The following is a 14933-nucleotide window of genomic DNA, read 5'->3' as shown; positions in this document are numbered from 1 at the left end:
TTTACCGATTTTTACCGCTAAATTTTATATGCGTATTCAGTAGGTCTGAGAATCGGCTAACATCTATCTTTTTCATACTCCTAAGTGATAAGGGTTGTTCACCTTTTAACTTTTTTTTTTTTGCTTTTGACAAATTCTTTTGTTTTTATTTTTTTATAATGTGGGAAATTAAAAAATACATACAACCCTCTAAATTTTTAGCTTCTTATCACCAACCCCTATTTCTTTTATAGCCATTTTCGTAATTTAATCATTTTTCATCCTGCTCAAATAAAATTTTTATATGCGTATTCAGTTGGTCTGAGAATCGGTAACTTCATATCTTCTAAGTGATAAGGGTTGTTCAATTTCCTTAATTTTTTAAATTTTGGTCGAAATTTTTATTTTTATTTTTTAATGTGGCATTAAAATATACATACAACCCTAAATTTTGGTTTCTATCACCAACCCCTATTTTTTATAATAAGTAAGTTACTTTTGTTCACACTAAAATTCTATCTAGAAACTTGAAATAATTTATATGGCAAAACAACGTTTGCCCGGTTAACTAATAGTATATATAAAATTTGTGTCGCTATGTTTGTTTCCATACGCTCCGAAACGTTTTTACTGATTTTACTAAATTTTATATGCGTATTCAGTAGGTCTGAGAATCGGCTAACATCTATTTTTTCATACCCCTAAGATAAGTGTAGGGTTGTTCATAACTTTTTTTAAATTTTTTGACAAATTTTTGTTTTTATTTTTTATAATGTAGAATTAAAAATACATACAACCCTAAATTTTTAGTTTTTTATCACCAACCCTATTTCTTTATATAGACATTTTAGTAATTTAATCATTTTTCATCCCGTCTAGAAAATTTTTATATGCGTATTCAGTAGTCTGAGAATCGGTAACTTCATATCTCTAAGTGATAAAGGTTGTTCACCCTTAATTTTTTTTAAATTTTGCAGAAATTTTTGTTTTATTTTTAATGTGGCATTAAAATATACATACAACCCTAAATTTTGGTTTCTATCACCAACCCCTATTTTTTATATTAAGTAAGTTACTTTTTGTCTACACTAAAATTTAGCTAGAAACTAGAAATAATTTATATGGCAAAACAACGTTTGCCCGGTTAACTAGTATATATGAGCCGCTTATTTTGAAAAGTGGCCTATAACTCCATTTATCTTCAAATCGAGATATTGAAAGTTTTGCGTTTCAATGAATTTAAAAAATATAGGTATAAGATACTAAGGAGTCATACCTGCTTGCTGCATCTATGATGTTAAATTTAAGTTCCTGTTAAAATAGTGGCAATTATTAAGTAAATAACGCGTTTCTTATCAAGAATGGAGTTGGGCCACTTTCAAAATTAACAGCCAGATTCATTATAAAATTCGGAGGGTGCCCAAGTCCATTCAACATAATTTAAGATGTTACAAATTGAAAAACAAAACGTCTTCGTTTCACAGACAGCTTGCGGAAGTAATACATTTTGTTTGTTATTATAGTCTGCCAAACCCCAAAACTTCTCAAAATATTCTTTCTTCTTCTTCTTCATTATAATTTTTGTGCACGTGCATTCCGACAACCACAATCTTTTGTTTACGAAATTTTTTCTTGAACAATACTTCCGGTTTGACTGCAACATTTTTCCTGAATTCTGCTTAATCTTTTCGCACTTTTTAGATATAAGGTGCATCACTCTTTTCTCCATTGTTATTTGAATCTTCATCCTCTGACGAGGAATATTGTTCTATAATTTTTCTTATTCGCTTTTTTAAATTATTACTACTATTTCTTCTTCACTATTTGAAGTAAGTGGTCTTCTCTGTTCTTCCTCATGGTGCAATAATTTCTATAATTTAATAATTAAATTTTAAGTTTTATATTAATTAAACGTACAGGTTACTCACAACTCAACGCAATTGTCCCAATAATAAGGTGAACTCTAGTCATCTAATTAATTGAAATTACCTTCATCGCTGCTTTCCGACACATCAATAGTAAATATCTTGATGTAACTATAAATGGAGTTAGGCCACTCTCAAACTGCACGCCTCAGTTATTCAATTAATTCGGAAAACTATGTGTAAAAAAATGTGTACCGTATTTTCTCTGAATACAAATCTGGAAGTGCGTCACTGATAAATAACATGAAGCTGTACATGTAAATCCATGGTAACCGGCAAAAATTTGGAAAAACGGAGTTAGGTCACTTCAAAATAAACGGCTCATATATAGATATTTGCTGGTTGGATCTTTATTTAGTATAGTGTAATTGTTTTGATTAAGGAATGCTTTGTTTGTGTATGGGCCTGCCTGATTTATTATTACTAAGTTTTTAGTTTTGTCTGCTATTGTTATTATTGCATTTATTTTTAATAGTTTTTGTTTTATTCTGTTAATGGTTTTGTTTATGTGTTGTGTTTACATTTTGTGTTGTTATTGGTTTTGTGAATTATTTTGTTAATTTCTCTTACTGTGTTGTGTCGTGTTTCTTTCTGTTCTTATGTTGGTAGTTGTAGGATGGTTTTCTCTGCGTCTTCTAAGTGATGGTGGTTTTGATTTTTGATTGTAGAGTGGTTGGGGGAGTTGAATTGGTCCTTTGTTCAGTAGTATGTCCTCTCTTCTTTCGTTGGGAATATTATTATTTTTGTTAGGTTGTGGTATTTTATATTGTCTTTTATTATTTGTTGATTATTTGGTTGTTCTTTGAGTTGTTCTTTAGTTAATTTATTTATTTTCTTTATTTGTATTTTGTATTTCACTGTGATTATTTTATTTATTTCACTTATGATGTTTTGTTGGTAACTATATAGTAGTTGCGATGGTATTATTTGGTTTATTTGATAGTGTAGTTCATATGTTTTTTGTATTAGTTGTTCTTTTTTAGTATACAGTTTCTTAAGTTCTGCTTTTATTATTTGTTGTTGTAGTTTAATTTTAAGTTTTGTTGTTATTGTATTGTTTTTGATCGTTGCGTATTTCGGGCAAATTCGTTTTTTGATGCACTTTTTATTAAATTTTATGTTTGCTATTGTTTTGTGTAGGTCTCTTGGGTATATATATTTGTTAATTATTCTTTATCCTCACTGATATAATAAATTTATTACTTTCTTTGCGAATACGTAATCTATTGTATATTTGAAATAATTATTTATAAATTTTATGCGAATATATTTACAATTTTATATGTTGAGTTAACATACATACTAACATACCTACTATACCTAAATATACCTAACATAACTACTACAAAGTCAGTTTATATGAAGATGCCTCCCCTTGTATGTGAAGCATGCTAACTCAACATATAAAAACTGTAAATCTTATATTTACGTAAATCAGTGTTTAAGCTCAAAAACGTGTTGTTTTGCTTATACACAATTTTCACATTTTTAGATTGTTGATATCGTTCAAATAGAAGCAATATTATTAAAACACGAATAATAAAAATTTCGTCGTTTTATGTTGTTTTACGCGTTAAACGCAGATTAAGCTCAAAATGTGCTGTTTTTGCTATAATAATACCTTTCAAGCATTTTAAATCGTTGAAATCGTTCAAATAGAAGCAATATTATTAAAAAACGGATAATAAACATTTCTATCGTTTTTAAAGTTGTTTTACGCGATACAACGCGTGATTTAAGCTCAAAACGTGCTGTTTTGCAATAATAATAATTTTCAAGCATTTTAAATCGTTGAAATCGTTCAAATACAATTTTATTAAAAACAATCAATAAAAAATTTTGTCGTTTTTATGCTCTTTTGCGGGTTAAAAGGCAGATTTAAGCTCAAAATGTGCTGTTATGCTATAATAATAATTTTCAAGCATTTTAGATTGTTGATATCGTTCAAATAGAAGCAATATTATTAAAACACGAATAATAAAAATTTCGTCGTTTTTATGCTGTTTTACGCGTTAAAACGCAGATTTAAGCTCAAAACGTGCTGTTTTGCTATAATAATTATTTTCAAGCATTATAGATCGTTGAAATCGTTCAAATAGAAGCAATTTTATTAAAAAACGAATAATAAAAATTCGTCGTTTTTATGCTGTTTTACGCGTTAAAACGCAGATTTAAGCTCAAAAACATGCTGTTTCATATAATAATAATTTTCAAGCATTATAGATCGCTGAAATCGTTCAAATAGAAGCAATATTATTAAAAAACGAATAATAAAAAATTCGTCGTTCTTATGCTGTTTTACGCGTTAAAACGCAGATTTAAGCTCAAAACATGCTGTTTTGCTATAATAATCATTTTCAAGCATTTTAGATCGTTGAAATCGTTCAAATAGAAGCAATATTATTAAAAAACGAATAATAAAAATTCGTCGTTCTTATGCTGTTTTACGCGTTAAAACGCAGATTTAAGCTCAAAACATGCTGTTTTGCTATAATAATCATTTTCAAGCATTTTAGATCGTTGAAATCGTTCAAATAGAAGCAATATTATTAAAAAAACGCATAATAAAATATTCGTCGTTCTTATGCTGTTTACGCGTTAAAACGCAGATTTATGAAAAAGTATTCTGAGCAGCACCCGAAGTGCTATAGTGTCGAACGAACGCAAATTGCAATTTGGAGTGGCCAACGGAGTGTCTTTTGGAGGGTTCGGGCTGCCTCTAATTTTTCGAGAGCAGCTTGAGGGTGCCGATAGCTTTCGTAACATGTTATACGCATGCGCTGCTCTCTTGGCGCGGGTGAAACTGCCTACCGCAGCTCTTTCATTCTCACTCGCACCCGCACCGTGGTAAAGTGGAATATTTTGACGAGCCGTGCTCAGCAGATGTGAAAAAGATGAAGATGATATGGAATTGTAATGCGTATCGAGTGTATCTGTATTTTTCAAATGCAAATATCCACGTTTTCGCTAAAAAATTTCAAATTTAAAAAAACTCGTAAAACCAATAAATTTGAGATGAATATTTTGTCAATTTTCACAAGTATTTGCTGATAATGAGCCAAATACGTAGCATATAAAAGATTATTTATATTTTTTGATTGTGTTTCTTCAACAATTTAAAAATCAAAGCAATGAACAATAACAACTTTTGATTACGACTTTTCAAACGTCAGTATAGAACCAAATAGCCAATAAGTATTAATACATATTTGTTGCATATTTGGATAATTAAAGAACCTATAGATTAAAACCAAGCGCTTGTCAAATTTATCGTGCAACGGGGTTGACTTTAGTAAAGTTACAGATGAGCGCACAGAATACCACTTAAGGCCGATCCACAACTTCGCCGTACGAAGCGTCTTGGAGCTTTCGTACGTTCGTTTGTTAAGTGGTGAACACGAATTGGTTTTACGAGTTTTTTTTTTTTAATTTGAAATTTTTGCTTGAAAACGTGGAATTTTGCATTTGAAAAATACAGATACACTCGATGCGTGCAATTCCTTGTCATCTCCATCTTTTTCACATCTGCTGAGCACACGGCTCGTCAAAATATTCCACTTTACCAATTTCGATGAAGAGGCAGACTGAGACAGCAGACGACCGAGTGCGGTTGCGAGTGTGAACGAAGAGCTGAGTATTCAATCTCCTTCAACAAAAGCGACATTTCTCCCAATTCATAAACAACCCATGTTCTGTAGCTAATTTGATAACCATCACTAACCGATCCAATGCTTCCTTCAAACTCTTTGCTAGGATAATAATATCATCCATGTAAAGAATAAGAACACCCTTGTCTATAAAGTCTTTAAAATCCTTCATCAAACCGTCTACTTCACTATTCTCAGACGTTGCTAATCTTCGCGGTCGTCTTACTACTGGTTTATCATTCTTTAACTCTATTTTCGCGGCTATTCCTACATCTCGCGTCTTTTCCGGCTTGTCATCTTTGATAATATCGCGGATCTCTTCCCGATAATGCGGTTCTTCTACGTGCGACAAATCTAATTCAGCGGTCTGCTCAACAGTATTTATATGAAAAATATCTGGTGCGTCTTCACGACTGTTCGTCTGCTCTTCAAGTCGTACAAAGGTTATCTCTCCCCGTTTCACTCGCAACTCTACTTGATCCAAGAAATCAGTACCCAACAATAAGCTATGTTTCGACATGACTTTATTTGACACGACATGCAAAATTACTTTAAACTCGTGCCCATCGACATTCATGACTTTCTCAAATTCACCCCAAGTTTCATTGCCAGTGGAACCAAACCCTTCGAACTGAAGCTTACGACTACCTAGAGGTGGTGATCCTAACTTAGCATATTCGTCTGATCTAATAAAGGTAAGATCACTACCTGTATCGACTAATGAAATAAACTTACAGTCCTCTATCGACACTTCCTTCATATACTTCTTCTTCTCCGGTCTTGACACAACGTATGTTTCCTTTATTGCTTCTTTCTTCTTTTCTCCGCAGTCTGCTGCAAAGTGTCCAAACCCGTTGCACTGGAAGCACTTTACACCTTTGTCTCTTTCCGGACACCTAACACTTAAATGTCCGTCACTACCACAATTAAAACACCGTCGTTTTTCCCCACCTGTTCTTCTAGGCTGACTTTGCTCTTCACCTTTTTTCCTATCATCCTTCCGTTCGGCTGTTTTCGGCTTCGCTTCCATTTCCCTCTTCATCGATTCGTACTGTTTAAACCGATCTTTGAGTTGCTGAAGATTCCTTGCCCCATATAGCACAGCTTTCGTGGTCACCTCGTCTGGTATTCCTTGTATTATATAATCAATCAGTGATTGAGTGTCAACTTTCCCCTGTGCTGCAATCTCTCGCATTTTGTACATGTACTGTTGAAGCGTTTCATCCTGTTTCTTCTTTCTCTGCGTTAATTCTCTGTGAATTTGTTGATCCGTCACTATATCACCAAATTCCTCTGTGAGGGCTTTTTTGAATTTCGCCCACGTCTTACTACCTCTTTCTTGGCGCATGAATGCCAACGCTGAACCTGTTAGCAATTTCTTGCCAAACGCAACTTTGTGAACGTCATTCCATCCACACACTTCCGCCATTTCTTCAAAATCTTCAATCCATCGGCTTATACTCAGCAGGTCATCTCCACTGAATCTATCTAATGAATCCTCAACGTCTTTGAGCAATAATAGGGTACGGCTAGGCTCTGCTCGTCTTCGGTTTCGTCTTATATCGGGAGTTCCACGGTTTGTTTCGTCTTCTTCGTCGTCATCTTCGTCGTCATCTTGGGCGATTGCCCTTTGGCTTCCAACGATTTCGTCTTCATCGTCTTCAGCTTCGTCGTCATCCAATTCTTCGTCGTCGTCGTCGTGTGCACCATGTTCCCGTTCTAACTTCAATGCTGCCATCAACCGATCGAGAAGTTCCCTCTTTCTGCCAGCTAACCTGAGACGTCGTCTTCGGAGTTCGTCTTTTATCTCAGGTACGGTCATCAGGGCCACTTGCTCATCAGTTAAAACTTCTGCGTTGTCTGCCATTTCTTTAATTACTGTCACTTACTTAAAAACTGTTTTTTATAGCACTAGATCCCGGACTGAGCCCCCAAAATGTAAAATCGGATTTAATACTAATGTAAAAAACAGGGAGTAAGCTAAACCAATTTATTCAATTGACACAAAATATTTTGTTGTGTGCTGCCAAGCGGGATGATGTTGCCTAATTTTATTATTAGGATGATATTTATTAAGGCAGAGCTTATGATTGAACTTATGTTGTGTACTGGCGTGAAGATTTACAATTTGATGGCTTATATATACCTTCCTACACAAAGACAGTTTCATTAGGGCGTGCAAGAATTCCTAGACTAAACATAAACAAAAGTTCTTAGACTAAACATAAGATAAAGGTTCTTAGACTAAACATAAGATAAGACTAAGTAAAAATATAATTAAATACAAGAAAATTAATGAAGTTACTTCGGGTCATAACAATTTAAAGAAATAACAAAACACGTCTTCACTAGTCGTACGCCAAAAATTATTCTGCCCTTAGGTCAGAAAAGTGACCTTCAAGTCTCGCAACCATTCTTCCCACTTCTTTGCTCTCATATTTTACAATCTTACAAACGTCCTCCCTCACACTCGGTACATCTCTAAAACTATGCTTTATGCTAACAAGTATACTTAATATTAGACTACGCATTAGTATTGGCCTATACTCATTTCCGATACTACATGAATTTATTTAATTATTATTTAAATTACAAGTATAATTTATTTTTGGCGTGCAAAATAGTATATTAAGTAACAAGTGGCTAAACGAGGGCATTACAGACAAGAATTGATTGGGAGCGAGCGTAGCAAGCGGTCAATCAATCGAGTCTTTAACAACGTTTAGCCACGAGGTGATTACGCTATTTTTTCTACTTCCACTCTTGTTCCATGTTGCGGTTTTTGTATTTCAACTCATGTATTTTAAATCATGGAAATTTACTCACACACTTAAACTTTAAGGTTATACCTAAGTGCAATGCCGCGCGCCGGCCCATGTGACGCTTAGGGCCAGCGTCTGATTTGACGTGTTTGACTGACGTCGCATGGCATTTCATACCGTATTGGGCTGCTACGTAGGCAAATACGCATTATAACCTTACAGTTTGTAGTAGTGTGCGAGCAAATTTCGATGATTTAAAATACAAAAGTTGAAATACAAAACCGCAACGTGGAACTAGAGTGGAAGTAGACAATATAGCCTAAGCACCTCGTGGCTAAAACTTGTTAAAGACTCGATTGATCGACCGCTCGCTACGCTCGCTCTCAATCAATTCTCGTTTGTAATGTCCTCGTTTAGCCACTTGTTACTTAATATACTATTAGAGCCCGATAAAAATTGTATTTGGGGTGTATTTTATTATAATGCAAAGTCCATCACCTTGTCAAGCTGAGACATCTCTTCTGCTGAGAACTGCACCGTTTCCACGTTGAAGTAATTAAAATCGGGTGACCCAGTCGGCTTCGCAATCATGCCATCAACCCGAAGTAATTCTGTAATTCACCAACAGAAGGAGTATGCGTAGTTGCAGTAGGAGCATCACCCGTAAAATTTCCGAGGATACGGTTCCGTCCTCCGCCAATGCCTCAAATGTTTAAGAGATCCCGCAGCACTGATTCCATTCTAGATTATACGTTGAATGGCCAAGTTTTGTCGTGGCTGGGTCCATCCGAGACATTTTGTTGCATTATCAGCAGTTGTAGTTGGCCCTTCTCCGGTTGCATGTGTCATCGACTAGAAGAAAATCAATTGAGTTTTCTAATGTACGGTGTCTAATAAATATAGCAAGTGAACTTTCTTCAAGTTTCCACTCCGGTTCAAATAAACCGTTTTCGATGAGGTAATCTAGTGATTTTTTGCTCGTTGACCAGCTGCATGGCAATGCAAACTCGACCCTATCTTCCCTATCTTCTTAAACAACAAGAACAAACTTGGCCCTTAATAGTTCTAGAAGGAAGCCACCATTGCACTGTCGCATTAGTCTGATGATACACAGAGATCCGGTTCGGTATATGAAACGAAATTGAAAGAAATTAAGACTGTATTACAATCAACTCACATTTAATTACACTTTCAAGAGTTTCAAAATATTACCAATTATTCTGGTTGATATTTTTATTAGAGTCTGACCGAAACTGGATTTTAGCCGAAACCGAAATTTCGGCCCTGCAATCAGTTTCGGCCGAAACCGAAACCGAAACTAATTTACATAAACATATTTTTCTACTTCTACCTACACAGCGCCAGTTTTTCCACGTTTTTTAGATACAAAATCCATCTCGTGAGTAAAGTTCCGTTTAGTCACTTGATACTTAATATAATATTTATTTAAGTTTCTTCGTACGAACTGAGATGGCAAGTAACGGCCGCCATTAGCCGTGAAGTTAGCCGAGCGACGCACGACAATTCACGAAAAGTGAGTTTAGGTGCGACCGAAAGTTTCGGCCAATTTTTGGCCGAAACCGAAACTGAAGCCGAAACTAGAATTCTTGGCCGAACCCGAAACCGAAATTTCGGTCGGTCTCTAATTTTTATGTTGTTGATTAGGTTCGGTTAGGCAAGCAGCACTTACAATCCGGGGTGCAAGTGGCCATCCGATCTAAAGAAGCAAGAACTTTATCATTTACTGCCTCGTCGTACCCTTCCCTTCTCGCAAAGAATATTGATTGAGTATGGCATTTCGTATTCACTCTATTTCTTCTCTACCTGCTCCCTAACAGCATTAATTGGGTTTATTTCTATGATAGGTTGTTGCGGGATTCTTCTTAGTTCAGGAATTTGCAGGCTTAAGACCGGTCTCCCAAGTTTGGAGGTGGAGATGCTCGTATTATTGCATTGCAAGTTTCTATCGGGAGTTTCACTGGATGCATTTCGTTAGTGAAGGAGTTCCCAGTGTCCAGTGCCGTCATCTTCTTCGACGGTGGTAGTTGGTCCTGTACCATCAGTAGCCGCACCGATACGTGTGTTCGGGTTCGAAGCGTTCATGCGATGGCGAATTCTTTCTAACACAGTACGATTTGCAGCTTGAGGTAGGTCAGAATTGCAGGGCTCGGCAGAGGGTGCTGGTCGACGTGGGTTCGCTGATGAGGTTGTCGATGATGGATTCTTCGGAATAGGTAAAAGTAATTATAGTGAGGTACAGGTCCAATCTGTATCCAAGCGGGTTGAGATACATTGAGTAACAATTGGTATAGAGCGGTAGTCTATTGGTGGTCTAGGTAGACGTGATACCATCTTTGTTTGTGATGTACGAGATTGGACCATCATTGAGGATTGTACTGGTGGTGGAGTACTAGTTTTACCGATCATTGCAGATGGGGTTTGCTGCGTTGTGCGGGGTTCACCCATCCTTAACGGAAGTCTTTGTTGCTGTTGGTGTGAACGTGAATGAATCATCGTTATAGACTGTGTTTAGTGTAGTGTACCAGTCCGACCAAACATTGATGGTTGTCCTTGTTGGATTGGACGAGATTGTCTAAGTCTCATAATTGAAAAATGAGTTTGCAGCAATGTTCGGGTTTGGCTCATCATTAATAGATGTCCTGGTTGTGATGGTCTAGATCAAGGCTGGCCAATGGATTTTCCTGGAGGGCAAAATCTTTTAGATTGCGGCGGCACCGGGCCACAGACTATGGCCATTCATAAATAAAATCTTATACATATACAAAAGTTCCAACTTTGGGTTTTGCGGCGGGCAAATGCAAATGTCCTGGCGGGTTTGGGATTGGCCAGCCATGGTCTAGATCATCCAGATGGTGTCATAAGCGATGATGGTGTTTGTTGTTGTGTACGGTTTGGACCCATCTTTGAGGATGGTCTTTTCAGCGCTGGTCGAGCATGAAGATAAATCCTTGCTGTGGTGTATGTGATTGATCCATTATTGAAGATGACAATTGTTGGGATGTGTTAGATAGACTAATGTTTGCTGTTTTTGAAGACGGAGTTTGCTGCGATGTACGTATTTGGTCCATAATTAACGAGAATCTTTGCTGTTGATTGTTTGTCTTCGTTGCGGTGTATGAGATGCTGCCCAGTACCCATTTGACCCATCATTAAAGATGAAGTGTGCTGCGATGTACAGACTGGACCTACTATTGGGGATCGTGTTAGCTGCCCATTACCGATTCGGCCAACGATTAAAGCTAGTGCTTGATGGGATTTACGAATTTGATCCATCGAGCGTGTCTCGGTGTTATCTGAACGAGTATATATTTTTTACATAAAGATTGTAACTAATATTCTTTGTTTTGTCATGGCCTATGCGATTCAAATGATTAAATTAAAAATTTTAATTGCACAATCTTTATTGGCATATTAGTACAGTCATTTGGTGCTAAAAACGTGGTTGCTGGGAAAATAGTGCGGGATTGTTGAAAATTGGTGTTCGTATAGATTTCGATGTGCTCTTTACGAATTTAAACTTTGCCACCTCGTATCTTGTTCGCTCGCGCCATCATCTTGGAAAAATAGTGTCTAAGAACAGTTTTTGACCATATCTCCTTTCCGACCCATTTTACGATAAACGTATTTATATAATAAATTAAACTAGAGAAAATTTCCTATAATTTATGTAAGTACCTTTTTCTTGTAAAATTAGTAGTTTTAGCGTTCGGGCGCCGCAAAGTCTACTTCAACATTCGTTTTGTCAAAAACTCATTTCCACGTCATCATGACTTTGCAATTTTTGCTTGCTATGATTTGAGGGTGTCCCTGCCCCTCGCTTGTTTGAAAGTCATGCCGGCCGAGTTTACTTTTGTTTTATTATTTCTTCATTGAGTCATTATTTGATATTTATCGTTCTGAATAGTCGTGTTGTTTGCAGTTTTGAAGCCATGGTTGATAACGTAAATTGTTTTATTTGTAAAACTCCATTGCAAGATAGTGAAGTGATTGAAGTGAAAGAGAAAGGATTGGAGACCTTTCGTAAGTCAAGCATTAAAAGAAAGGATAATAAGGGTATACTTTTAGAGGGATTGAGATCGGTAGTTGTTCACGAGTAATGTCGGAAACGATATAATAAGAGAAATTAATCATTGCGTTTAAAAAGGAAGTGTTGTCTCGACTTTACAACCACAACTGCGATCCACGTGCCCAATATTCTCATTTAAAGATCATTGTTTTTGTACGCTGCTGAAATAACAGCAGAAGCGTACATAAACTATCGATGAAAAACCCTATTTCAGAACGTCCTAGAGCATGTAATGATGATTGAGGTAGAGCGATTGTTGAATGTCTCGAGCGTGTTTATGATTTGGTCACAGGCAATGCACAGTATCACAATTCGTGCATGTTATCGGCGAAGATGTAGATCTTCTTATTATTTTAACGGCACTATTAATGTGTTCAAACATATATTTGGTAAAACCAGAAAAGAAAAAATTTGCAACAAATCTATTCAACCAAAAGCATGATCGATCAAACAGCGGCTGATAACATATTATTCTTACACGCTTTTTATGGTGCGATTCTGTGTTCACCACGTAACGAACGAAGTTATGCTTCGGCCTTCAGTGGTATTCTGTGTGCTCATCTGTAACTTTACCTAAAGTCAACCCCGCTGCACGATAGAATTTAACAGAAAGCGCGCGAGTTTCAAATCTATGGGTTCTTCAATTATCCAAATATGCATCAATTACACAGGACAACAAAATAAAACTTTTTTTGTTGCATGAAGTTTTTCTACTGCTGTTTATTAATTTGGGACGCATTTATTTCTTTGTGACGAACGGTTAAAAATGTTTTGTGAATTTGTGGGACCTTTTCTTGAATGTTTTGAAAATTAGAAAGTTGTAGTTATAATGCGAGAAGTATATTGTTCATAGTAATATAGTTCAATTCATGAGTAGTGATAGAACCAAAAGAATAAAACTGATGGAAATTCCGCCAAAACAACGCGTCATCATTTTCACATCTGCTGAGCACACGGCTCGTCAAAATGTTCCACTTTACCAATTTTACGATGAATAGGCAGACTGAGACAGCAGACAGCGAGTGCGGGTGCAAGTGAGAACGAGCTGCAGTGGGCGGTTTCACCCGCGTCAAGAGTGCAGCGCATGCGTACAACTTGTTACGAAGGCTATCGGCACCTCAAGCTGCTCTCGAAAAATTGAGGCGACGAACCCTCAAAGAGCCTCCGTTGGCCTCAGAATCGCACTCAGAGATGCGACCGTTCGACAGTACGGCACTTCGGGTGCTGCTCAGAAAAGCACCATTAAATTATACAGTTACAGTGATGAAAACTATGCAAAATGTCTTCAAACATCTATAGATATACCAGCTTCACAAAATCAGCATACAAAAATAAATTTAATATTACATCGCTATCACCAACAGAAGCCGCAATACGGCAGCATTCGTTCAGAACTTATCACTAAGTTAAGCAGTAGTATGGGAATGAATTAAATGCAGTACAATGGAGATGGAAAAGAAGCAAGAATGGAGTAATTCCTGTCACCACACTTGAGACCCCAGCTCTCAAAACATTGTTAATACTAATATCTTGCAAATGCAAAAAGGGATGTCAAGCCTGCGGCTGCCGAAGGCTGAATGAAGTGCTCCGTTAATGAACAAATTGCAGTGGTACCTGTGATAATTTGCAAGTTCCATCACAAAATAGCGATGAAGAGGAAGAAACGATTGCCGTTTTTGAGAACACGTACGATGAACTCGGAGAACCAAGATTGCATTGAAAACGATAATCCCATCGCGGATAATATTGAACAATTAACGCAGAACACTTGGTCTGTGCGAAGAGCGTATCGGAAGACAATCCATTAAATTTTGGAATAGTGCGTGTGGATTAGGCCTACTGGGGATACCGCGATAAAAACAAAGGCGCCACGTACTCTACCTCATGGTGGTGTGGAAATGAGTTTTTGGCAAAAACTAATGTTGAAGTAAACTTTGCGGCGCCCGTACGCTAAATCTATTATTTTTACAAGAAAAGGGTACTTACATAAATTATAGGAAATTTTCTCTAGTTTAATTTATTATATAGATATGTTTATCGTAAAATGAGTCGGAAAGGAGATATGGTCAAAAACTGTTCTTTGACACCATTTTTCCAAGATGGTGGCGCGAGCGAAAAAGATACGAGGTGGCAAAGTTAAAATTCGTAAAGAGCACATCGAAATCTATACGAATACCAATTTTCAACAATCCCGCACTATTTGCTAGGCAAAAGTACCAAATGACTGGACTATATTGTCGGAATCGTCATAGCAATAAACAAAATAATAAAGAAAGTGGCAATACTTTGAATCCATGGACGGGCAGAAAGGTATAAACATGCAAAATTGCGTGAAAATCTATGTAATCTCGTTTAATTCCTTAGATCCCAACAAGGTCACAGCAGGTGTTCATACCTGGACCACTAATAATTCGCCCGTTTATTTTAATTAAACCCTAATTTAAATACTTTTCTTCATTGCCGAGCAAATTTGAGCCGGCGTAATTTACTTAATTTAATTAACACAAAATTAATCAAGCATTAAAATTTCAAA

General features: G+C 36.4%; 1 protein-coding gene across 1 annotated transcript; it reads right to left on the bottom strand.

Annotated features, from left to right (window-relative positions):
• Positions 1 to 5423: 5423 nt before the first annotated feature.
• On the bottom strand, positions 5424 to 7502 carry LOC135794179 (uncharacterized). The gene is made up of 2 exons (XM_065305366.1): positions 5626 to 7502; positions 5424 to 5550 (listed from the first exon to the last, which is right to left on the bottom strand). The coding sequence occupies exons 1-2, from the start codon at positions 7416 to 7418 to the stop codon at positions 5424 to 5426; spliced, it is 1920 nt and encodes a 639-aa protein (XP_065161438.1). The 5' UTR covers positions 7419 to 7502.
• Between the last annotated feature and the right edge of the window lie 7431 nt (positions 7503 to 14933).

This window comes from Atheta coriaria, unplaced genomic scaffold (assembly GCF_025399875.1).
Source record: "Atheta coriaria isolate IRGN ID8LTWV9N9 unplaced genomic scaffold, Caltech_Dcor_3.1 hic_scaffold_1_pilon, whole genome shotgun sequence".
Taxonomy (NCBI): domain Eukaryota; kingdom Metazoa; phylum Arthropoda; class Insecta; order Coleoptera; family Staphylinidae; genus Dalotia; species Dalotia coriaria.
The sequence above is the reverse complement of the archived record's forward strand: the minus strand, read 5'-3'. Positions and strand labels throughout refer to the sequence as shown.

What these genes read in the sequence shown, in the direction of transcription:
- LOC135794179 (XM_065305366.1), bottom strand. Translation starts at nt 7,418, where the DNA reads ATGGCAGACAACGCAGAAGTTTTAACTGATGAGCAAGTGGCCCTGATG. An exon ending in TTGAAGGAAGCATTGGATCG is followed by an intron (nt 5,551 to 5,625) that starts GTTAGTGATGGT and finishes CTTTTGTTGAAG; the next exon opens with GAGATTGAATACTCAGCTCT.